General features: G+C 26.1%; 1 protein-coding gene across 1 annotated transcript in view; it reads right to left on the reverse strand.

Annotated features, from left to right (window-relative positions):
• LOC111677816 (O-acyltransferase like protein) overlaps positions 1–21,740 on the reverse strand; it is a 26,215-nt gene extending 4,475 nt beyond the window's left edge. Inside the window, exons 1-3 of the mRNA XM_046947073.1 lie at positions 21,245–21,740; positions 8,383–8,529; positions 486–796 (exon numbers count right to left, since the gene is read on the reverse strand). Coding sequence (XP_046803029.1) covers positions 486–796; positions 8,383–8,529; positions 21,245–21,617 — 831 coding nt within the window. The 5' untranslated portion in view covers positions 21,618–21,740. The remainder of the gene's footprint in view (positions 1–485; positions 797–8,382; positions 8,530–21,244) is intronic.
• Positions 21,741–27,674: the final 5,934 nt, after the last annotated feature.

Consider the following 27,674-nt stretch of genomic DNA (forward strand, 5'->3'; position numbering starts at 1 on the left):
TGAACTAGAACTGAACTAGAACTGAACTAGAACTGAACTAGAACTGAACTAGAACTGAACTGAACTAGAACTGAACTAGAACTGAACTAGAACTGAACTAGAACTGAAGCTATTTGAGAAGTTTTTAATATAAGTTTGCTGAGAGTTATGGAATATAGCTTAATCATTCACTCAATCGGATGAGAATTTATAGGCGAGTTTTGTTTGAAAAATTTTACTGTGCACTATTGATTAGCTCCTAATTGAATAAACATTTAAATTTACTACATTTTATTCACTTTTTTAAGTATTTTTCTAAAAATACTATTTCAATTTTATAAGCATTGTTTTTTTTTTGTTAATCAATTGTTTATTCCTAATTATACATTCCCATGTGATAGGTATTTAAAATATAAATTACTATTTTCTCATCACAATTATTATCATTGCAAAAACAATAAGTTTATAAATATTTACATGTATGCATACATAAAAACGATACTTACATCATCGAATTCACTTTGAAACGGTCCATGGGATTGTAATAGTTTGAAAAATTTCTGTAAACGTTTCGATTTGTGTGGCAATACCGGTTGTGCATATGCCAAACAATATTGTCCCTTGATTTCATCACCTGCATCACCATCAATTATTGCCTCAACTTCAGCATTATTAGCATCAACATTAGCTCCATCTTTATTCCCGCTTTTAGCTGCTTTCATTTGATACTTGATTCTCATACATTGATCAAAATCACCAGGCTGATTTATGTTGCCATTAAGTATGCCCGATGTAAATTTACCAGTGGAATCGTGCACTGTAAATGGGGAGAAAAATTAACAACAATGGAAATTAGTAGATAAATACAAAAAAAGAGAAAAATGAAATGCATACTAAAGAAAAAATACAAAGAAAAAAATAATAATAAAATTGTAGATATAAACCTGCATTAACATAATTTCAAAACTATGGGATTGGTCTGTATAATGAAAATGAAATTTGTTTCTTTGTCTGAAAAATAATGAAACGTTCATTTCTTCATTGTTTCTATTGTACAAACAAGTGCAGCAAACAAAAGACTTAAGCAGCAAACTTGATCAATATAGTGCAGACAACAATGGACAAGATCATTTTGGAAATTGTAATAAAATTGAAAATAGACAACAGTTGATATAAAAATTCCATTAAAAGATCACTTCCACATTTTAAAACAAATTTCATATTGTGGATATATTTGTTTAATAAATTCCCGTCCCTTTATTTAAATTTTATTAACACAACTTATTTATTATTTCGCTATCAAACAGCCCACTCAAATATTTTTGAAATCATATATACATTTAAGTTATTCAATATCTACTAGTTTTTCTCAAAATGTACCTAAAAACTAACGCTATTCAAGTGTAACCAAACAAACTTTAAAATTATGTTTGTGCTGCACTGGCAAGTTAGCGGGCAATGTCAAGGTCACTATCATCCACAACACTGGCATCTCAAAAAAAACTTCCGCTTGTTTCCAATCCACTGAACAGATGTTTGACTAACAAACTAACTGTGAATGTGACTGGTTCATTAAATTGTCGAAAAATGTGTGAAATGTTTAGTTTAATAAATAACATTAAATGATGTTAATATAAACGAAAAAACGTAACATTAAAAAAAAAACATAATTTATTTAAATTGTACATTTTTGTTAAAAAACTTTGTAGGCTGTGTTTTGTTTTAGTTTTTAATCATATATGTGTGTACCTTATTATGGTAATTATGTTTGTGGGTCAAAAGGTTATTGACTTATCGAATTTTTATATTTTCATATACGTTATTTTAAATAAATAAAAAAAATAAATAAAAAATATAAAACATGTATGAAAACCGAAATAGAACTGAATTAGAATTGTACTAGAACTGAACTAGAACTGAACTAGAATTGAACTAGAACTGAACTAGAACTGAACTAGAACTGAACTAGAACTGAACTAGAACTGAACTAGAACTGAACTAGAACTGAACTAGAACTGAACTAGAACTGAACTAGAACTAAACTAGAACTGAACTAGAACTGAACTAGAACTAAACTAGAACTGAACTAGAACTGAACTAGAACTGAACTTGAACTGAACTAGAACTGATCTAGATCTAGAACTAGAACTAAAACTAAACCAAACTAGGTAGAGTTCAAATTATAGTTCAATGTTCATCGTCAATTATTCTTTGACGATGAACATTGTTTCATATACTATAACTATCAGTATCGGTCAACGTATTCATCATCTTAATGTTTAAAAAGTTTAACACTTTTAAAGAATTAGGTTTAATTTTTAAGATTCATGATAATATATCAGTTTAACATTGTTTTTATGTTTTTTATTTTCAACAGAATTGAAAATTACTTTTTAAATAAATATTATTTGTATATAATTAAAATAAGCTTATGAATGTTTATAATTTTTCAAAGTTCTTAAGTAATAAGTTTACGCCTATTTGATTGAAGAAACCTTGAAGAAAAATTCTACAAATAGAATTAAAAAAAACAATAATTTGTCTTGTAGATTGTTTGAAATAATAAACATGTAATCTCTGTCGCTCACAGCAACCTTGATCATGAGTTTTCCAAATTCTAGATACAAAAATTAAATAATTATGTATTTGAAAAAAATAAAAATAATAAAAACAATCTAACAAGTTAAAAAAAAAAAACTTGCAACAAACATATTCATGTTTCAAGTTGTGGTTGAGTTCAAGTGTTCAAACATGCGAAATTCGTATTTCGATTGAAGTACAACACACTTACACAAACTTACGTTCAGATCGAAGAACCACACGAATATATTCTAAGCTTAGCAAAAAAAAATAGTTTTTCAGTACTTGTTGTTTGATTTTCAAAAACATTGAAACTTGATCAGTTGTATAAAACTTCTCACAAATTAATACATATTGATCTTGTAGCTGCACTCTTCCCCTTCTGCAACAAATTAACAAGTTTCAAATCGACTTTTGGGTGTTTGAATATAATATTGAATGCAAGTGGCTGAGTGAGAATTTGCCAATGTTAGGGTTAGTTTAGTTAGTTCAAGAAAAATGTTGCATGACTAAGATTGCATATACATATGTTTATATAATCAACGGACCGATTGACAGACAGACGGACGGTGTTTGTTTAGTGTTGTGTCAAGTTTTCGTAGCATATAAAAGTGGTTGTCATTGCAAACATGCAAGCTATCCATGTATTGGTAATATGTATAGTAAATGGTTTTTGCTTTTTGTATTTTGAACAACATGTGTCTAAAGTTGGCAAGCGGTTTAAACATTTTTTATTTAAAAAAAACTGCAGCAGTTGCATTTTCAATTTGTAAAACAAAAATATATAGAAGTTTTTTAGTTTCAGTTTTTTTATAAATTACAATTAAATAAATCTAGGTAAAGTTCGTTAAATGACCTTCACAATTATTATTGTAGTTACATTTCCAAAGAATTATATGAAGAATATTGCAAGTGTTCCAAATCAAATAGTTTGAGATTGACTTTGACTTTTAGAATTTTGTTTAAGGCATTACAAGATCTTTGTAGTTTGCATTAAAATCAATATATGTATGTATGTTTTTAAATGTCCAAAGTGTGTGTTTTTGTTAGACTGATTTAATGACTTTTTTTATTTCTAAAGTTTTAATTATTAAAACTTGATTTGAATATTACGCCTGCATAAAAATGATTTTAAAATATTAAAGTGTTTAAAGAACAAGATAGAATTGATTGAGCGATTTCTAGAATATTAAGAAAAATTAAAAGAACAAAAATGACAGGTCATATTTTGAAATTTTGATAAAAATTAAAATTTAAATTTTATTTTTAAATTAAAAAATATATTACAAGTTCAGTTCTAGTTCAATTCTAGTTCATCTCCAGTTCAGTTTTAGTTCAGTTCTAGTTCAGTTCTAGTTCAGTTCTAGTTCAGTTCTAGTTCAGTTCTAGTTCAGTTCTAGTTCAGTTCTAGTTCAGTTCTAGTTCAGTTCTAGTTCAGTTCTAGTTTAGTTCTAGTTCAGTTCTAGTTCAGTTCTAGTTCAGTTCTAGTTCAGTTCTAGTTCAGTTCTAGTTCAGTTCTTCTTCAGTTCTAGTTCAGTTCTTCTTAAGTTCTAGTACTGCTCAAGTTCAGTTGTATTAATAGTTTTTGGTGATACTGTAGATCTAAGAGCTAGATTTATGTCAATTTCCTTAAAGAAACATGCTATACAAACTTAAACATTGTAGGTACTTAGTATGTATAAAGTAATTTTATTTAGGAAAATTTTGTACAAATATATTTTATCTACTTCAGTACAATCTTATATTTTACTTTCAATTTCGCAATAAAACATTTTTAATGTGGTAGTAAATCTAATCTTTTATCAAAAACTAGATTACATAAATTTATTTTTGGTATTCAATTGAGAACTTTTAGTGGAAGTTGCCTTCCAGAAACTTCTTAGAAACAAATTTAAAGAAAATATATATATAATTTAGATCTTTTTTTAAAAAAGAGTTGGTGTTTTAAAGTTATTTATAATTTCTAAAAATTTGTTTAATTTGATGTAAATTTCATTAATAATTTTTACAAAGAATATTTGTGTTTTACGTAAACACTTCCCAAAAATAACCCTGATTGCAAATAAATTATACAAATTCAACCATAAATTGCTATTAGTTTACCACACAATTGCAAAAAAAAAATATATATATATATTAACGAAAATATTAAAACTTTAAATATTAACCAATAATTTTGAAGACGACATGTCGTCTTTGTCGCGACAAATGAAGTGACAAATTGTCTGTCAAATGTCTGCACAATTGAACAAATGCAATTCTTGGCTCCACAACTCGTTTAACAGCCAACCAAATCAGTAAACTCAATAAATTTGAAGTAATACTTAGTGCTATTGAGAAATTTTAAAATGTGTAATTTAAGCAAACAATACATGACATAAATTTACATGAATAAATAAATATTTATTACAAAAAAGTTAAAAAAAAACAAGTGAATTTGAAATCAGATTGCTTTTGTTTTGCAACATTTATTTTTTGTCAATTACTTGAGTTTTACCAAGTATTTAGACATTTGATAACCTCTACTTATTCTTTATAAATATTTGTTTTAAAACAAATTATTTCAAGTGTATTGTTTCGTCATGTTTTTGTAATTATGCTTTCAACTAATTTGACAATTTAAGACAAACAACTAACTTAACGCATTACTATTTGTAGTGGCTTCTTGTTAATTTGTTAATAATTTAATTTTGAAAAACGACCTTGTATACAAACATATTTGTAAATACATACAGACTGTATTTATTAGACGCTTAATTAATAAACAATGATTTATTTATTTAATAATATTTGAATATTTTAATATTGTCTATGCTATAATTATTGACAGCTAAAGTATTTTTTTGAAATTTTCCAAAAAAAATAAAAAAATAATTCATAGCTGTAAACCATTTTCATTCATAATACGAAATGTTCATAAATAGTATGTAGTAGAACATAAAAAATTAAAAAAACTCCCTAGAATGTAGCTTAAATAGGTGTTAATTTTGTCTAAAAAATATTTCCCTTAAACAGAGAATTTTGAAAAATTTCCTTAAAAATTATTTTATTTAAATAATATTAAAATTTGTTTATTTAAAATCGAAAACTTTTATTAAATAATGAAATTACTAGAAATTTTCTTTTAAAAAGAAATTATTGGAAAATTTTCCTTAAATAGATAAAATATAAAAAAAAATATTCTTTAATTAAGGAAATTTTGAAAATAAGAAAAATATATTGAAAATTCTCTTTAAACAGACAATTTTTTTAAATTTTATATAAAAAGGGAAATTACTAAAAATGTCCCTTATATGGAAAATAAAAGGAGCCAACAGCCTTTAATCCTGTAATCTGCTTATTAAGTAGAGAAATTATTAAACAATTTCTTATATAAAGAATTTTTGAAAAATTTTCCTAAATAGAAAGTTTAATATTTCTTGAAAGATTATTTTTTTTAAATTTAAAAAAAAATCAATTTATTGAAAATTTACCTAAAATCTTTATATTTTTGGAATTTTATCGAAAATAATAATTTTTTTTTTTTAAATTGTCCTTTAAATATGAAAATCTGTTGAAATTTTTCCTTAAATATAGAATTTATAAAATGTTTTTGAAAGTTTTATTAAATAGAGAATTGTATTTTAAATTTTCTATAAATAGAGGATTTATTAAAAATTTTCCTTAAATAGATAAATTTTAAAAAAATATTCTCTAAATAATGATTTTATCAAAAAAGTTCATTAAATAAAAAATTTATTCCAAATATCCCTTTAATATCAAATTTGTTTAAAATTTAAAAATTTGCCTTTAATGGAATTTTGTTGAAATTTTCTTAAATAGAGAGTTTATATAAAATTTCCCTAAAATATAGATTTTATTTAAAAATAGAGAGTTTATCTAAAATTTCCCAAACATAGATAATTTGTAAATGATAATATTTTTTTCAAAAACTTCCCTTACATAGGGAATTTATTGGAAATTTCTCTTAAAAGGAAATTTATTGAAAATTTCTCAAAAAAATGGAATTTATCAAACATTTTCCTTATATAGATAAATTAAAAAAAAAACCCTAAATAATGATTTTACAAAAAAGTTCATTAAATAGAAAATTTATTCAAAATATCCTTTTAATATCAAATTTGTTTAACATTTAAAATTTGCCTTTAATGGAAATTTGTCGAAATTTTCTTAATAAGATAGTTTATCTAAAATTTCCCTAAAATATAGAGTTTATTCAAAAATAGAGAATTTATTCAAAATTTTACAAACGTAGATAACTTATAAATTATAATGATTTTTTCGAAAATTTTTCTTAAATAGGGAATTTATTGGAAATTTCCCTTAAAAGGGTATTTATTGAAAATTTCTCTAAGAAATTGAATTTAAAGAAAATTTCTTGTAAATAAATAGACAATTTATTGAACATTCCCCTTTAATAGAAGAGTTGTATAATATTTCCTTAATATGAAAAATTTCCCTTAACTAAATCATATGAAGAGAAAATTTTCTTAAATATAGTGTTTATTGTAAAATGTTTTAAAACATATAATAAGTAGCAAACTTCCCTAAATATAATATTAAAAAATCCCCTAAATGAACAGTTAATCGACATTTTCCTTAAATAGATAGACAATTTATCGAAAATTTCGTTTAAATAGAAAAATTGTATAAAATTTCCCTTAAATATATTTCCCAATATAATGAAAATTTCACATTAATAAAGGATTTATAGAAAAATTTCCTTATAGAGGTAATTTGTCGAAAATTTTCTTAAAATATAAAATTTATAAAATATTTCAATAATGTTTCTTTGAGTAAGAAATTGTTCAAAATTTCTCCTAAAAAGGAAGTTTGTTAAAAATTTCCCTTAAAATGGGAATTTATTGAAAATTTTCACAAATACAGAAATTATTGAAAATTTTCACAAATACAGAAATTATTGAAAATTTTCCTTAAAAAGGGAAATTTGCCAGAATTTCATATAAATAGAATTTTTTTAATTTATCTTAAATAGAACATTTATTAATAAAAAAATATTAGAAAATTTTGTAGAAAAATTTCCCTTATTAGAGAATTAAAGAAAACCCCTGAATGGGCAATCGGTCGAAAATTTCCCTAATTATGTTATAAAATTTCCCTTAAATGGTTAATTCATTAAAAATTTCCCTTAAATATAAGATTTAGTGAAAATATCCTTTAAGTAGTATATATCAAAAATTTTCCTTAAATTGGGAAATTTATAGAAAACTCCCCATAATTCAAAATTACTTGAAAATTTCTCTTAATTAGAGAATTTGTCAAAATATTTATAAAAAATTTTGAAAATTTCCCTTAAATGAAATATCGATAAAAAAATTCATATTTCTGTTTCCCTTTGATTTAGACTTTTTTCAAAATTTCCTTTAATCTATAGAGAATTGCTTTATTATATAGGAAATTTGCTTTAATCTAAAGGGGAATTATTGAAAATGTCCCTTTATTAGGAAATTTGTTAAAAAATTTCATATGAATAAAGGAATTTTTAAAATTTTCTCTAAAATGAATAATGACTACAAGTTTCCCTTAAAGAGAATATTTATTTTAAATTTTACAAAAATTAAGCATTTTTTAAAAAATTTGCATTATTTTAGAGAATTTGTCAAAAATTTCCCTAAAAATATTGAATTTATCAAAAATTTCCTTTTTAAAACCAAAATCATATATTGAAAATTCCCCCTACTAAAGATTATATTGTAAATTTTCTTTAAATAGAAAATTTTTCAAAAATTCTCTTTGACCTAAAAATTTATAAAAATTCCCCTTAAATAAAGTATAAATTTTAAAATTTTCTCTTTTACTTACTTCTCAAAGCCCACAAATCGAAATTCTGTAAACTTTCCAAATATTGTCGGGTATGTAAACGACACAATTCCGAAGCCTCGGGATTTCGTGAAGCATCAAAAGGTTGAGCTATCGATATGAATTTCTGGCCAATGTTGTAAATGTATTCTAAAAAAAAGAAAAAAGTAAAAAAAATCAATGAATTGTTAAAAATTTATACAATTGTTTATTCAATATTAAACTTCAATTAAACGTTCTTGATAAAACTATGTAGGTCATACATATCTGTTTTAAAATGGAATTAGTAATAAATATTATAGTTGCTTTTTTTGTAATGTTAGTTTGTATTAAATAAATTATTTAAATTTATGTAACTTTCAATTCATCTCAGAAAAATAAACTTTTAAAACCAGACGTAAATGTTTAAATAACAAGTTAGAATATATTTGAGATTCGGTCAAGAACGTTCACTTTGCAGACCGCTAAATACTTTAATAAAATACGATGCTGGTTTTTACTATGATCTAGACTAAATTCTAGCTTAAGGTTATAAATTGTTTTGCAAATATTTATATTTATAAAGGTTATTGTTTAAATATTAATTCTAAAATATTAACAAAGTTCTAGTGAAGATTATGGTCGACTAGGTTTGAAATTTAAAATTTTTAATCAAATTTTAAAACAATAATTTAAAAACTTTTATAACCTAATATGTTGAATTGTTATTGACTCACTCCCTCTCCAAAAAAAAAAAAACAAACAAAAAAACATCTTCCTGTTTTTGTGGCAAAAAAAAATAATAATTTCAATATTGTTGCATAATTTTATTGAGACATATATGGAGTCAATCCAAACACATTTCAGTCAATCAGAGTACTACTTGAGTCTATAAATTCAATATTATTGAATGATAATTTTTAACACGTAAAAACTGTCAAGTTATTTAAAAATGACGACAATACATAGTTTGTAGGTGGTTGGCTGTAATAAACAAACAAAAAAAAAAAACACTCGAGTCTAAAGTTTAATTTTAAAACAAATCTTAAACTTTAAGTGAGAGAAAGTATTTATAATTTTATTTGTAATTGGCATAACAAATATCAATTTAATTAAAATAATTTGTCTTTTCTAGAATTCAAACCAAATTTTTTTTTATTATTTTTTTTTAAATTACAACTAATTTGTTGTTGTGAGAGAAATACCAAATGTTTAACCGTTTTTTGTTTTTCAAATTTTTAAAATTCCCTTAATTATATTTTTATAATGTTTGTATTTATCACGATTAATCAAATAACACACCTTTAAATATTCGTACTAATAAAATTCACAAAATTCCCCAAATATGAAAAAAACTAACTACTCACGAAAAATTCATGTACTCAAATAAAGAAGCATATTATGTGTCATAATTTGACATACATATAATAAATTTATTTAAAACATTTTTATTATTGTAGACAAATTTTAATAAAAAAGTACTTTTTAGCAAATTTAAAAAAACAAAATTGCAAAACAAAAATAAATTGTGATCTGTTGAGATACTCTATTTAGCATATAAAAAATTCAATAATTCATAAAACAAAATAGAATTCTTTGATCTACCGATATGAGCGACTCATCTCTCATCGATATTTCGTCTACCAGTATCTGATCAAATATTATCTACATTTCTAACCAACAAGTCTGTAATAGAGTTTTAATTGATAAAACATTCTCCGATCAACTGTATATGATCAAGTAGTATCTAGTCGAATATCTACAAGTCTCCGATCTTTTCTTGATCGGCTGATCACATTAGTTCAGTTGGAGTAATTTGATCGAGTAATCTTTCAATGAGTTTTTTTTTTGACTATAGACGCATCTATAGTCAATACAATAGACTGATCTATAGTCGATACTATAGACTTATCGAAAGTCAAGTCTAAAGGCTGGTCTAAAGTCAAGACTTTAGACTGATCTAAAGTCAAGACTATAGACTGATCTTTAGTTCTGACTGATCCATAGCCAAGACTATTGACTGATCTATAGTTCAGACTGATCTATAGTCAAGACTATGGACTGATCTATACTTCAGACTATAGAATGATCTATAGTGAAGTCTAAGACTGATCTGAAGACTATAAACTAATCTATAGTTAAAACTTAGAGTGATCTGTAGTAAAGATTATAAACTGATCTATAGTCAAAACAATAGACTGTAGACTGATCTATATTCAAGACTATAGACTGATCTATAGTCAATACCATAGACTGATCTATAGTTAATACTATAGACTGATCTATAGTCAAAACAATAGACTGATTTATAGTCTTGACTATAGACTGATCAATAGTCAAGACTATAGATTTATTGAAAGTCCAGACTATAGACTGATATATAGTCAAGACTATAGACTGAACTATAGTCAAGACTATAGACTCATCTACAGTCAAGACTATAGACTGATCTATAATCAAGACTATAGACTGATCTATAGTCAAGACTAGATACTGATCTATAGTTAAGACTATAGACTGGTCTTTAATCAAGACTATAGACTGATCTTTAATCAAGACTATAAACTAATCTATAGTCAAGACTAAGACTGATTTTTAATCAAAACTATTGACTGACCTATAGTCAAGACTACAGACTGATCTATAGTCAATACTATAGACTGAACTATAGTAAGAACAATAGATTGATCTATAGTGTAGACCATAAATTTATCTATAGTCAAGACTATAGACTGATCTATAGTCAATACTATAAACTGATCTATAGTCAATACTATAAACTGATCTATAGTCAAAACTATAGTCAAGACTACAGACTGATCTATAGTCAATACTATAGACTGAACTATAGTCAAAACAATAGACTGATCTATAATCTTGATTATAGACTGATTTATAGTCAAGACCATAAATTTATCTATAGCCAAGACCATAAATTTATCTATAGTCAAGACTATAGACTGATCTATAGTTAAGACTATAAACTGATCTATAGTCAATACTATAGACAGATTTATATTCAAGCCTATAGACTGATCTATAGCCAATACTATAGACTGATCTATAGTCAATACTATAGACAGATTTATATTCAAGCCTATAGACTGATCTATAGCCAATACTATAGACTGATCTATAGTCAAGACTATAGACTGATCTATAGTCAAGACTAGACACTGATCTATAGTCAATACGCAGTCTTATCTATAGTCTACCCTACAGAATAGTGTATATTATTCTGGTTGCCTTCTATTAAATTTGTAATAAATATAAAAATACAATATTTATTATTCTTCTTCTTCCTCCTTCGTATAACTTAAACCCATAAGCATATAATCGTAAATAGTAACACCCGTGTAATTTTTTTTTCGATTAAATTAAAAATATATAGAAGAAAAATTCTAATTCATAACAGGTATTATAATTTTTAAAACTACACAACAGAAAAAATGCTGCAAAACTTTGATATAAAAATGTTATTTTTCAGATCTGAATTAATATGCTAACAGCGTATTATTATTTTTATTTTATAAATTTTTAATTTTCGCATAAATAAAAAGAACTCACACTCGCAAACAAACTAATGGATCGGGCTTTTGTACACATGGTGTGTTTTAAATTTATTTTTACATGGTTAACAATTCGAATACATTTTCGAAAATTTTGCAAAAAAAAGGAAACGTTTAGAATGCAATATCATAGAGTGTAAAGAAAAAAGCAAAACTTTTTAAAATTAAATCATTAGTAATAAAAGTTTATTTTGAAAACAGAATGTCTGTGTCTTGTTAGTGTCTTTGGGGGTGTTGAGATTACTAAAATGAGAAAATAAAATTGGCATTGAAGGGGACTTTTTCTTAAGTTTGTTTTGTGATGTTTGGCTATTTAATAAAATGAATCAATTGTTGAAATAAATTTTAAATAAGAAAGTTTCTGGTTTTAATTAACTATTTAGTAAATATAGACTGACTATAGACTGATCTATCTGATGGACATTTCTGTGTTATATTTGTTTCTGTTGGACTTATCTATGAGCGACTTTTCTTCGATCTACCAGTATCTGATTGCCTTGTATTAAACCAAACTGTGTCTGATCCTCTTGTATCTAACTGACAAGTCTCTAATTGATCGATAAGTACTCAAAAGAAAACTAGGCCATTTTTTGATCAATTTTGTTTTGTCATTTTAAAATGTTGTGCCAATAGTTTTTTCTTTTTATTTTATAGCCAAACCATAAATAGTTTTTTGAACTGTTTTAATAAACGTAAAATGTCATCATAAATATTCACTAATAAATGCTATTTAACCGTTAAATTGCTTAATTTTATTGTTATTTTCCTAATACTTGTTGGCAGCTGATCAATTGGTTACATATTTTATTTTTAATTTTTGTGTATTTTTTTTCTTTTTACATAGTTTAAAATTTTAAAACATAAATTTGTTTTATTAACCTGTTTTAAAGAATTTTACAACTTTATTGTTTGATTTTTTTTACTTTAGCTAATAAAAATTTTAATTAATTCAACGAAAATCAATCAAAGTTTTTATTACTAACAATAAAAAGTAGAAATATTAAGAAATATAATAAAATAATTTTTATAAAAAGAATTTATGAATGTTTTGGGTTTCTCTCAGAAAATAATAAAAATTAAGAACGGTTATCATTTGCCCTGATAACATCTTCGGCATTGACTTTTAATGTTTTTGAAGAATGTTTATTTGAAGCCTGGGAACAGCATTAAAAATTATTAAAATTTATCTAAATTTGAAAACAAACGATCCATTTTCTCTCTATACTACTCTTCGATTAGTTGTTGATCACTGATTGGTCTCTAATCAACTAGTCTTCTCGTTTGAATCGAAAATTCTTTGATCAACTTTTCTTTTGTATAGCAGTCTCTAAATGATTAGTTTCTTATCAATTCCACTAGTTAAGAATTGTACAATTTTGTCTCTAAACGACTGATCATCGATCTTTTAATCGCCACTTGAACATTCTGTGATCGCATTATCTTGATATAACAATCTCTGATTGACCGATCTGTGATATATTGTTAATCTTTGAGTAACTATTCTTCCATCTACCAATCTCTGATTGACTAGAATTAGATCAATTGACTAGAATTCGAGAATCTAGTATCTAACCGAATAGTCTCTAAGCGATTAGTCACTGATTAACTAGTCTATTATCGATTAATATATATTTATCTTTTTATTGATATACTTTGATCTTGCAGTTAGTGATCAATTAGTATTTGATCGATAAACGCTGATGGAATAATTTTTGAACCACTATGCTTTAACCTAATAGTCTCTGATCGACTTGTATATTATCGTCTATAATTGATCGTTTATAGTCCTGATTGCTCAGACTGTTATCGACTTATCTTTGATCGATTAATCTAAGATCGATAAGTCACTGATTGATGAAATTCTTTTGTTTTTTATCTAAAAGTCTCCAATCGATAAAAATCAGTCCATTTTATTTCATTCATATTCAATTTTCCGAACGACTATATCTGATCAACTAACCCCATTCTCTGATCTACCAGAGATTATTGACTACTATAAAATCGAATTTGATTTACCAATCTATGATCAAATAGTATCTGATCTAATGTATCGAATAATCCTGATGGACAAGTCTCTTATCGATTATTCTCTGATCAAATAGTCTGCGATCAAAAAGTATCTGATCGATTAGACTCTGATGAAATCATCTCTAATCGGTTATTATTTAATCAACCAGTCTCTGATTGAATAGTATGTTATCAAATACTATCTGTTCGACTAGTCATTCATCAAATAAATCTGATGACAAGACGCTTATCGATTAGTCTGTGATCAGTTAGCTTATTATAGATTAATATGTGTTCTATCGATATCTGATCAATTAGAGTCTGATCGACATTTCATTTATACATCATTCCCTGATATGCTTTGTCTTCTAATCGACTATTCTTTGATCTCTTAGACCGTGATCAACTATTTAGTATCTCTTCAAAAAGTATCTTATCAACTGATCTCTGATCAAGCAGTCTCTGATCAAATAACATTTGATCGTCTAGTAGTTAATCGATTGATCTCTAAAGAACTAGTATCTGATGAATTAGTCTCTCGATCACTATTCTTCGATCTACCAGACTCTCTGATAGACAATTATTTTATCTAGCAGATTTGATTGATCAGTCTCTGATCGAAAAATCAACGATCGAAAAATATCTCATTGACTAGCCTCTGATCAACTATTCTTTGATCGATTAGTTTCCGAACAACTAGCATATGATCGATTATTATTTAATGTAACAGTCTTTGAACGACTAGTAACAATTAGTTCCGATCAATTATTCTTTGATATACTAGCCTAATATCGATCAGTTCGTGATCTTCTAATCTAATTGATCCAAATAATTCTCTTATAAATAAACAAAACAAAAAAATCATGTTCTTAACTTTTCAGAGAAATTAATCATAAAATGACTTTTGAACAATATCAGGAAAAAAAAGTTTATTTACATATTAAATTAACAATTTCGTATAAAAAATATCAACTGGTTTAAGTTAAATGTTTGAGATACCTATACTATTTATATGATATTTTGGTAAAGTCCCTCAACTTTCAACGTCTCTAATAATTTAAATAAATAATAAATTTAACTACGTATAAATTTTGTTAATGTTAAAATTTGGAAAAAAAATTCTTGTGCATTTTTTATTTGGCAAAAAATCTAACTATTATTATGTCATTTTTAAATTATAACTAAAACTAAATATTTAATTTACATTTTTTTGTAGATATTTAACTATAATTTAACATGTCTACTTAACATGAACTTCATGCTTTTAGATTGTTAAGATTTTGATTTAATATTTGTTTAAAATTTCAATTAAATACTTCTGTGTAATTTGGTTAAAGGTGGGTGAGTCAATGAAAGTAAATAATTTACTTAAGAAATTAAAAACATTTTTTTATAAAATGAGAGATTTCCTTGTTCAGCTTTAAGAAACTGCGTTTTACGTTATTTATTTTTAAAATTTATTTTCAAAATTCTTACATTTATTTTTGGCTTATATGAAAAAGCAACAACCCACTAGTTAATTAATTTAATAGAAGTTGTTTTTTATTATGGTTATAAGCAAATGTTTACATACAATTTCTATGAAAACATTCTCTAAAAATAAATATTTTCTATTATTTCTTTAGTGTTATTTAGTATTCTAATTTGTTACTTTTGTTGATTTTATAAACATTTAAATCTAGAATTTAAATTTTAGCTGTTTTTAAGATTGCCTTAAAACAAGAACTTTAAATTTCTGGAAATACAATGAAAGTTTTTTTTTTTTTTTGAAAACTTGTCGAGTCATGTAAAGACTTGTTTTTCAAAGTTAATTAAAATTTACATTTGAATTACAGATTTCAAAGAATGCCAAAAATGAGTTTATTTTCTTTTTCTTAGGTCTCTGATCGATTATAAACTTGTTTCTGATTTGCCGGCATCTCGGCATCGACTAGTTTTTTAACTAGTTGATCGACTACTTTCTGAACGGCTAGTTTTTGATCTAATATATTCTAATCGACTATTTGTCGATCTACCTGCATCTGGTTGTCTTCTCATTGATGGATTTGTTGCGATCAACTAGTCATTCATCAAGTAGTATCTGATCGACGAGAAGTGTTTGTCCTACTAGTGTCTATTCGAAATTCGAATAGTCTGTAATTTTATAAGTTCTGGCGAACTATTTTCTTATCGACTATTCTCTGAACGATCTAATGATCTCTCTAAACATAATCTGCTCTCATTGACTACTCTCTGAACGAATAGTCTTTGATCTAATATTTTATAATCGATAATTAACTAGTTTCTGATTTACCGGCATATCGGGATGGACTTTTCTAATAGACTATTTGTCGATCTACTTGCATCCTACCTGTCTTGCCATTAATATTTTTGCCTGCGATAAACTAGTCATTTATTAAGTAGTATCTGATCGACAAGTAGTCTTTGATCTGCCAGTGGCTATTTGACTATTAACTGATCTGCCAGCATATACTCGACTGTGATTTAATATATTCTGGCGAACTATTCTCTGATCGATTACTCTCTGAACGACTAGTCTTTGATCTAAATTTTTCTAATCGACTATTTTTTGATCTATCTGAATCTGGTTGTCTTGTCATTCATTCATTGTCGACGATCAACTAGTTATTGATCAAGTTGTATCTGATCGACTAATTCCTAAACGAGTAGTTTTTAATCTACCTGTATCTGATCGACTATTATTTAATGTGTCAGTCTCCGGTAGATTGCATTCTGATCGAATAGTTTATGTTAGTATCTAATCGATTGCAGTAGACTAGTTTCTAAGAGATATTTCTCTTTTCTAGGACATTGATCAAATATTCTCTGATCTATCAATATTAAATGATTTGTTTTCGATTTGTCAAACTTTTACTGATTTGTCTCTGATCTAATAGTCTTTGATAAACTACTCTCTGATAGACTACTTTCTGTTTTTAATCGATTAGTTTCTGGTCGAATTTTCTTTAGTCTGACAGCATCTAGATAACTAGTCTGTGTATTCACTGCTCCAATATGTTTTGATCTGTTTATGTTCAAATAGTATCTGATCGACTATTTTTCGATCTGAAAGCCTCTAATCGACTAGTTTTTGATCTAGTAATCTTTGATCAAGTAGGCTTTAATCGAATGTTCTCTGGCCGAGTTATATCTGATCGTCTAGTCTGTGTGTGATACACTAGTTTGGGAAAGACTTGACTCTTTTCTTTTCAAATACTCATTGATCTATTAGTCTAGAACGACTATTTTATGATCGACTGCTTTTTGATCTGCTAGACTCTTTCTGATTAGTTTTTGATTCACTAGTTTCTGATCGACTATTCTTTGAACTGCCACATTCTGGTGGGCTATTCTTCGATCTGCAAGACTCCGATTGACTAGTCACTGATCAACTGGTCTCTGAATGAATAGTATCCGATCATCCCTGTCTCTGATCTATTTAAACTGATACCGGTTGACTGTTTTCTTTAGTATCTGATTGATTTTTCACTGATCTAGTCTCTAATGGAGTAGCTTATTTTCAATTAGTCTCTTTTGCATTTGTCTTTTATCGAGTAGTGTCTGATTTACTAATATATATTTTTTTTTAATTTTTTGCATATTTTATCATCAACTATATAAAAATGATGAGTAATAAAAATTTGTAACAAATATTACGTGACTGTCATCGCCACCAGCCTCTATAAATGATCTGATTTATTTTCATATAATTTAAAATGAGCACAAAAAAAAATGCAAAAATAACAAAAAATAATTGTTTATTATGACTATTGTAATATTATTTCATTGATAAGTCTTTAAAAAGCAACAAGAAATACTATAACTTACTACTCATAAGTACGTTTTACGTTTTTTTGCGAAATTAGCAAGGTTTTTTTTTAGATCCACTACCTGTTTTTAATAGGTAATTATTTCCTCATTTATATTAAAAGTTAAAAAAAAATAGTTTTCTTTTAAATAAGACACATGCCATCAATTAAATACTTTAAATTAAAACATTTAATAAAATAAAACAGCAAAATTATATTATGCTCCACTCAAACTGCCAAATGTTGGTTAATTTAAAACTATTAAATAATTCTATTTTATGTTTTTATTAAAATAAATTTTAATAAATTTAGTTAACAGGTTTTTTAGGCTCTTCGAAGTGTATTTTGTAAATTGGGTTTTGTTCTAAATTTTAGCAACAAAAGCTGTAAGAAGACCTTTAGATTTTAAACGTTTTGTAAACCTTGTGTTTTAAATTAATTTTGACTAACTTTTTCTTATAAAAATTCTATTAAATTTTTGCATTGAATTTATGTAGATAAACTTATATGTTTCTTTGTGGTCAAATGAATTTTTATTTGTTGAAATTTTGTAAAATCTCAAGAATTTCTAATCCAAAAAATTCTATAAGTCACTCTGATGTCAAGATGTTTTAAAATTGTAGATTTCATCTTTTATATACTATTATTTAATAGACTTTGTTTTAATGGTCTATTCTTTGATCTAAGAGTTTCCTACTCTAGTCTTTGAAACTACTAGTTTTAGATCTAATAGTCTATAATAGACTAGTCTGTGATCGCCTACTAAATATTTGAAGGATTCGTCTGTTTTGAAAATTCTGATAACTATATGTGTTATAGACTGGACTATAGTCTAGACTATAGACAGGACTATAGACTATAGTCGGGACAATAGACTGAACTATAGTCTATAGTCTGGACTATAGGCCATAGTCTCGACATTAGACTATAGTCTGGACTATGGACTATAGTGAGGACTACTATAGTCTGGGCTATAGACTCTAGTCTGCACTATAGATTCTAGTCTGGACTATAAATTCCAGTCTGGACTGTACATTATATGACTATAGTCTGGCCTATAGACTATAGTTAGGACTATAGATTATAGTCTGTGCTTTAGAATATAGTCTGGATTATAGATTCTAGTCTGAACTATAGGTTATAGTCTGAACAACAGATTTTAGTCCGGACTATAGACAATAGTCTCGGCTAGTGTCTGGCCTATAATTTGGACTTATGTCTGATCTATAGTCTGGACTACAATCTGGTAGTATCTGATCGACGAGTAGTCTTTAATCTACCAGTGTCTATTCGACTATTAACTGATCTGTCAGCATTTACTCGACCAGTCTGTGATTTAATAGGTTCTGATGGATTACTCTCTGAACGATCTAATTATCTTTCTGAACATACTCTCCTCCGATCGACTACTCTCAGGTTGACTAATCGACTATTCATTGATCTATCTGCATCTGGTTGTCCTGTCATTCATGATATGTCTACGTTCAATTGGTCTTTGATCATGTAGTATCAGATCGACTATTCTTTAATGTGTCAATCTCTGGTAGACCAGTTTCTGATCTAATAGTGTTAATTCTATTTGTATCTATTCGATTGCGATAAACTAGTTTCTGAAGGATATGTCTCTTTTCTAGGACATTGATCAAATATTCTCTGATCTATCTTGATCTTAAACGACTAGTTTTTGATTTTTCACCTACTTACTGATTTGTCTGGAATTTACATTATAGTCTCGACAATAAACTATAGTCTGGACTATAAACTATAATGTGGACTATATATGGTCTCGATTAGTGACTATAATCTGGACTATATATTGGATATAAATATAGTCTATTATAGACTATGGTACATTCACTATATTGAACTATTTGGACCAATTTTTAAATATTAATTAAAATTCTAGTTCTTACAATACATAAATTAGAAAAAACAATATAAATATTTCTTTATTTTTAAGAGGCATGATTGTTCATTTCAGAATGTATGTTTGATAGCACGGCTATTCAAACTAAATCGTATTGAAGCAAACATAATTTGCAATTCAGATTTTATACGATAAACTTTGCTTAAAATCTATGAAATGAAACGTGATTTATTTTGAAATTTATTGTTATTGTTTTAAAATTTTAGAATATTTTTTTTTTATTATAATTATTATTCAGATATGATTGTGATATTTTCAGATATATTTATTTAAAAGCGTGGGTAGTTTTTAGTGATGTATTTTCAATAAATGATGACTTAAAGTTTTAAGTGATAATAAAAATTCTTGATAATTATTTTAAAAGGAATTTTTATTAGAATGATTGGAAGATTGGATAAAATATTGATTGAAAAAGGATTTTGTAAGCTACATAAGGATCTAAAATGATTTGCCAAAAATTGGCTTAGTGGTTAAAAGTTGCTGCTGGGTAACATTTTCTATAAAAAATGGCCAAACAATTGTACAATTCACGATCGATGTTGTATCCTTGTAGCGTCGTATGTCATAAAAATTTTTCAAATAAAATTTTTAGAAACAAAAACAAATCAATAACAAAAAAAATTGTGACATACTACAATACAACCATACAACACCGATTGTGAATTGGACAAATGTAAATTACATTTCAATAATTGTAGATTTCATATTTAAGTCCCTGTTACATAAAATAACTGATAATTATAAATAAACAAATTACTAACTTCATAATTTTTTTATGTTTTTTCTTTGACAGGTGCTGCTTTTTGAAAAATTAAAAATTACTTTAAAATTTATGGTAAGTAATATTTACAACATTATTTGACAATGTGTGTGCAAAAAATTTTTGACAGTTTGACGTCAATTATTAACAACTAACAACATAAATATAAAAACAACTAAAACAGCAACAAAAAGTTCAAACAAATTGTAGGCTTAAATCCCAACACTTTTTGGCTCAAATGAAATTCTGTTAAAACCAAAAAAAAAATTTTTGGTAAATATTTGAAAAAAAATTAAACAAATAAAAATCAAATGGATTGACTGAAAGATTTAATTTAACAAATCAATGGTGAAATTTTATGTGAACTGAATAGGAATTTAAGCCACACAATGGCTTGTGTATGAGAAAAATGTGTTATTGAAGTAAAGCACTTGTTTTAAAGTAAAAAAACAAAAAAAAAATTTTTTTTGTTTGTTGAAATTTTTGAATTTTGGTCAATGGCTTTTAGATTACATGATTATAATTTTTTCGTTAAAGGTTGTTTTGTTTTTTTTTTTTCAAAATAATTGTAAATTTTTGCCAATAAAACGTTTCAAATTAAATTTATAAGAAAAAATAAAAAAAAAAACAAACTATCAATGATTAAACAATTTTTTTGACACTTTGGCAAAATTTCAATTAAACCACAAGTATTTAGCTAAATAACTGGCAGTAATTTTGTAAGTGATATACATAGTAGTTAAACCAAGGTTATCTATTAAACTAAATTTTTATGGGAATTTTATTTTTCAATTATTTCAACTTAAAAACTTACCTCTTTCATTTTCTTCTATATCATCTGCCTGCTCGTTTTCTAATTCAATTTGTTTGAGTGTAAAATTGGCTGCCATATTACTGAGATTTCTTTCTAAAGCATTGTATTCGATTATGGTTTCTTCGGCAAAAAATTTCAAACTATAATTAACCTTATCCTCAAATAAAGAAGCAATTTTATTTTCCAATTGACTGCTAGGCGATTGATCTCCTCCCTCTCCTGCCACACTTAATAAATTATCCTCTATATTACAGTTATCCTTTAAAGAGCAAGTAGCAGTTTGCGCCGCCGCTGTTGCATCCATAGCAAAGCCATAATGATGTTGTGTTATTACTGCACTTAGCAGCACTATTATCAGGGTAACACCCTTCATTTTTTAATGGTTTTTTCTTGTTATAAAAAGTTTTATTTCTAATTGTTTTTATTTAATTTATTTAAAATTTTTATATAAATTTATCAATTTTTACTTATTATCACTTCACCATTCATTTGTAGTTTTTTTTATTATTTTCTTTTAAATAATTCGTTTATTGTTTCTTTTTTTATTGATTGATTGGATTTTTTTTTGTTAAATATTTGTTAAACACTTGTTCGTTTTTTTTTGTATTTCTTTTGTTATAAAAATTTTGTTTTTATTCAAAATGCTGCAATGTAAAGTTTTTTATTTGAATTTTTTTTGTGTTTTGGTTTGCTTGACTTTTTTGTTTAAATAAATGATTAGAAAAGTTAATTATGTGCAACCATTTGTATTAGAATTTTTTAAATTAACCCTTAAAAGCTGTAAAGGGTTAAGAATGTTTAAGGATAGTTTTGGATTTAGGGGAGCCTTTAATTGATTTCAACAAACGTGCAGAAAGAGATAGACAGACAGGCGGGAAGAAAGACAGATGGACATGAAGAAAAGCTATCAGGCAGACACATAGACTAAAGGACATTAACCCTTAAAGCTGTAAAGGTAAAGAAAGTTTAAGTAAAGTTTTTGCTCTACTGGAGCCTTCAATTGATTTCAACAAACATACAGAAAGAGAAACAGACAGACAGACGAAAAGAAAGACAGACGGACATGTAGAAAAACGGACAGACACACTGACTGATGGACATTAACCCTTAGAAGCTGTAAAGGGTTAAGAATGTTTAAGGAAAATTTTAGCTTTAATGAAGCTTTTAACTGATTTCAAAAAACATACAAAAAAGAGAGACAGACAGACGGAAAGAATGAAAGACAGAGGGCATGAAGAAAACCTTACAGACACAGTGACTGATAGATCGATTTTGTTCTTAATCCACCATAAATTTAGAATTAAAGAAAATCAATGTAAACATTTTCTAAATTTCCTACACTTTCGATGATTATTTTCAAAAGTAAATGGTTACATGGGAGTGATTACTTGAGAGAGAGTAAACAATTAATTAAGAATTTTATTAAATTATTATATAAATGCCAAAGAATATTGTAAATTTTTAAACAGTCAATAATTAATTCAAAAAAGTAACCATTTGTTGAAAGCGGTTACTTTCAAAATTACTTTCATGATTTCAATATTTTAATGATTATTTAAGAAAGAAATCAATTGCTAAAAAATGTAAGTAAGGGAAAGTAACCGATTACTTCTGAATGTAATTTAATTATTCACATAAATAATAACGAATAAGAAATATTCAAAATTTCATACATTTTCAAAGGTTTTTTTTTTAAGTAACCATTTGTTTAAAATGGTTAATTTGGGAAAGTAACCGAATATTTCAGATTTTAATTCAATTATTTACATGAATTCTAAATTTCATATATTTTTAAAGGTTATTTTAAAAAGTAACGATTTCTTGGGAAAGTTTACTATAGAAACAAATTAAAAAAGGTTACTTTGAAAAGTAACCGATTAATTTTGATTTTTTTTCAATTATTTTCATGAATCGATATAAAAAATGTTATAGAATAATAAATATTCTGAATTTTTCATATTTTTTATAATCTTAACGATTATTTTAAAAAGTAATCATTTGTAAGGAGTGGTTATGTGGAGGTTATGTGGTTATATGGAGGTTACTTTGAAATTTTCTCTGAAAGTAACCGAATACTTTTATTTAATTTCTTTAATATGCTTTCAAATTAAAAAAACTTTAATACTTTTGACTTCTGGTGTTGGTTTTTTAATGAATTTTGCTTCTTAAATTTTTGATTAAACATATCATATGATTACTTTTAAAAGTAACCGAATACTTTTAGTTTAAATTTTGTAGTAAAAAGGTGAATTTTGCATAAATTTCAAAACTTTATTGAAAAAGAATTTAGCATGTTTATTAAAGTATTAAAAAAGGAAATAACTTTATGTAAATAGTTCAGAGGGGTTATTCGATCTGGAATCCATAAAATCCCAAAATTTAGTTTTCGATAATTCATACCGAAATATATTTTTTCGATGAGAAATCCAGAAAAAGAAAAAGTATAAAAAAGTAAGATTATTAAAAAATCTTTCTAATGTTTAGATTTTAAACTTTATGGAGAGGACTGCTCTTTAAATCGAGCTTCCCGGCAAATATTGTGTTTTTTTTTGAAATATTTTAAAGATTTACTTAAATCTGTTGAACTATTAAATAACAGAGTCACTGCGTTCAAAACTTTAAACTGAGGTGCCTTACAATTTTAAAAATACTGGATCAATCGAAAAGTAATATTGATTGCAATATTCGCTCGATCTTCCGAGATCTATATTATGCAAGAAAATTAAGATATAAAGACACCCTGACTTAAAATGTTTTCTTTTGGAAGTGTTCAATTTTCGGAACGCTGTAATATGCAAGAAAATAGAGATATAAACGAAACCGCAAGATAAACATCCGTTAATGGACCATGAGATAAATGAGGCATTTGTAAGACCGCTACAAGGCTTAGAGATAACTGAGGTGATAATGAGATCGCCGATTAGTCACTTCTATTAGGAAATATTTGAGGTTTATTTTGATAATATCAAGTGAAAACCAAACAAATTGTTTGTGCTAAGAACCATAAGGAAATTTTATTTGATCAGTTCCTAATATAGTTGATCGAGATTGTATATGACCTATTTTATAGAATTTGTTCTATATCAAGACTAATATCTTAAACATATTTAGCAAATTGGCTTCAAAGGTCAAATGTCAATTGGTCAATTTAAAGGTCAATTTAAACAAAAAAAAATTGCCGTGAATTATAATGAAATTAAATTTGATCAGTTTCTAATATAGGTGATCCACATTACATCTGACCTTTATTCTTTTTTTCACAATGGGACCACTAGGGCCCAAGTGTGTCGATCAAATGGTTGACTGCCTCAATAATCTATATTTTATTTGTAGGTTGAGTATTTAAACGAATTTTAGCAAATTGACTTCAGAGGTCAAATGTCAAAGTTTTAATTTATACAATTTTCAAGAATATTGAGAAAAGTATTTCAAGTTTGAACAAAAACTTGAGAATATTTCATTGTGAAATTTTGAAAATAAAACTATTTCCATTAAAGGTCATTCATTATATGCCAAAAAAAGTGCTCGGGGACAAAGATTTTTTGGAACCTATAATTTTAGTTTATTTTACTTCAAGCTTAAATCGCAGAGTTGACCAATGTAGATCAAAATAAACTTGTTTCAAACTTATTTTTTAAATTTCAAAATCTTATAAAATATTGAAATATTTTTAATATTTTTTTATTTCAAAAAATACTATTGTCAATCATTTATTAAAAAAAAATTTACAATTCTATATGTTTGTATTAAGAATAGCTGTAACACAATTTTTAATACAAAACTTGTTAGCCAAATATTTATAAAATATTTTTATTAAAATTCTCATTTTTTTGCAATTGTATTAAAAAAAGTTAGTGTCAAGAACATCTAGAAGCACTTGTTGCAAATCTTTTATTTAAACTGTATGTCAAGAACACAATTATCGAAAAATATTTTCTTAATAATTTGTAAAAAAATTAACACAGTTTTAAAAATTTTCTTTTATAAAAAATGTTTTTTTTTTTTATTAAGAAAAATCTCTCTACTACTTTTTTTCAGATTTCGAATTTATTTTTATTTTTAAACACTTTTAGACTTTAAAACATTTCAAACGTCTGAAATGAATTAAAATTCTTTTTAAATTTAAATTTTACCGTTTTTTTTCCGAGCCGCTACAACCGCTAAGGCGCGAATTTCAATTCGAACTAAACGTTGCGAATGTCTGTAACTCAGCTAGAAACGGTAGAAGCAGCTTACGAAAAACAAAATCACCACAATAACAGCAGCTACAACAACCACACAACAAAAATAAAACTAAAACATATTTTTAATTCAGTTAATGCTCGCGCGCAAAAAAAAAAATTGAAAAAATTTATAAAAAATACACAAATCAAATAAAATAAACACGATCGAAAAAACCTCAGAAAACCAAATTCGAAATTAAATCGTCGTTATTGCTGCTTCTGTTGTTGTGTTGCTGTTTTACGGCCGCTGTTAAATCTAACCAATACAACTAAATAATGACAAATTCTCAACCAGAAAAACATACACACATACATATACAAGTATTTACAATGGTAACATAATAAACACAAAAAACTGAATCAGAAAACAGAATTTCAAAATTTTTATTAAAATTTACAACTCGTCACTTTGGTCTAAAGCTCTTTTTGCGGCTATTGTTGTTAGAGTGTTAGTTAGATATGTTTAAGTATCTGTGTGACTAAGTTTCTGTTTTTAAACTGTAGTTTTGTGTTTTGACTCTAGAGTTGAGGTGAGTGAATAAGAGGTGACAATGTTTGACGATGATGAATTGTTTTGAGACTGCTGTAATGGATTTAGTAAATAATAGATAGCAGCGTTATTAATAAAATTGCTATTGAATATGTTGGTTTTGTTATTGCTTCTTTACAAATCAAAAAAAAAAAAAATTTTTTTTTGAAGTATCTTCATTGATTAACATGTTGGTTTTTAACATTTAATGTTAAAGGTTGTCGCGGTTGACTGTTTGTAACAGATATATGTTATCAAAAGAGAGTACAGTGGTTTGGAATTGATCAACTGTAGCAAAGAATTAAACTTTTTACTTAAGACTTAATGGTCTTTATACTAAAGACTAGTTCGTCTCTATACTAAAGACATTTACGGTTTTATACTAAAGACTATAATCTCTTTATAGTAACAACCTTAACGTCTTTATATTAAAGACTTTAATATCTTAATACTAAATATTTTGAAGTCTTTATACTAAAAACTTTATTCTTTAGACTTCAATGCTTTAATACTAAAAACTTTGCAAACGTCTTTATACTTAATCGTCTTTAGACCAAGCACTAAAACGTCTTTATACTAAAGACGTCTTTATACTTTATTCTTTAACGTCTTTATACTAAAGACTTTAACGTTTTTATACTAAAGACTTTAACGTCTTTATACTAAAGACTTTAACGTCTTTGTACTGAAGACTTTAATGTCTTTATACTAAAGACTTTAACGTCTTTATACTAAAGACTTTAACGTCTTTATACTAAAGACTTTATCGTCTTTATACTAAAGACTTTATCGTCTTTATACTAAAGACTTTATCGTCTTTATACTAAAGACTTTATCGTCTTTATACTAAAGACTATAATGTCTTCATACTAAAGACTTTAACGTCTTTATACTAAAGACTTTAACGTCTTACTTAAGACTTAAAGACTTTCACGTCTTTCACTAAAGACTTTAACGTCTTTATACTAAAGACTTTAACGTCTTTATACTAAAGACTTTAACGTCTTTATACTAAAGACTTTAACGTCTTTATACTAAAGACTTTAACGTCTTTATACTAAAGACTTTAACGTCTTTATACTAAAGACTTTAACGTCTTTATACTAAAGACTTTAACGTCTTTATACTAAAGACTTTATCGTTTTTATACTAAAGACTTTATCGTCTTTATACTGAAGACTATAATGTTTTCATACTAAAGATTTTGACGTCTTTATACTAAAGACTTTAACGTCTTTATACTAAAGACTTTAAAGTCTTTATACTATAGACTTTATCGTATTTATACTATAGACTTTATCGTATTTATACTAAAGACTTTAACGTCTTTATACTAAAGACTTTAACGTCTTTATACTAAAGACTTTAACGTCTTTATACTAAAGACTTTAACGTCTTTATACTAAAGACTTTAACGTCTTTATACTAAAGACTTTAACGTCTTTATACTAAATACTTTAACGTCTATATACTAAAGACTTTAACGTCTTTATACTAAAGACTTTAACGTCTTTATACTAAAGACTTTAACGTCTTTATATTAAAGACTTTAACGTCTTTATACTAAAGACTTTAACGTCTTTATACTAAAGACTTTAACGTCCTTATACTAAAGACTTTAACGTCTTTATACTAAAGACTTTAACATCTTTTTACTAAAGACTTTAACGTCTTTATA

The sequence above is a fragment of the Lucilia cuprina genome, chromosome 3 (genome assembly GCF_022045245.1).
Source record: "Lucilia cuprina isolate Lc7/37 chromosome 3, ASM2204524v1, whole genome shotgun sequence".
NCBI lineage: Eukaryota > Metazoa > Arthropoda > Insecta > Diptera > Calliphoridae > Lucilia > Lucilia cuprina.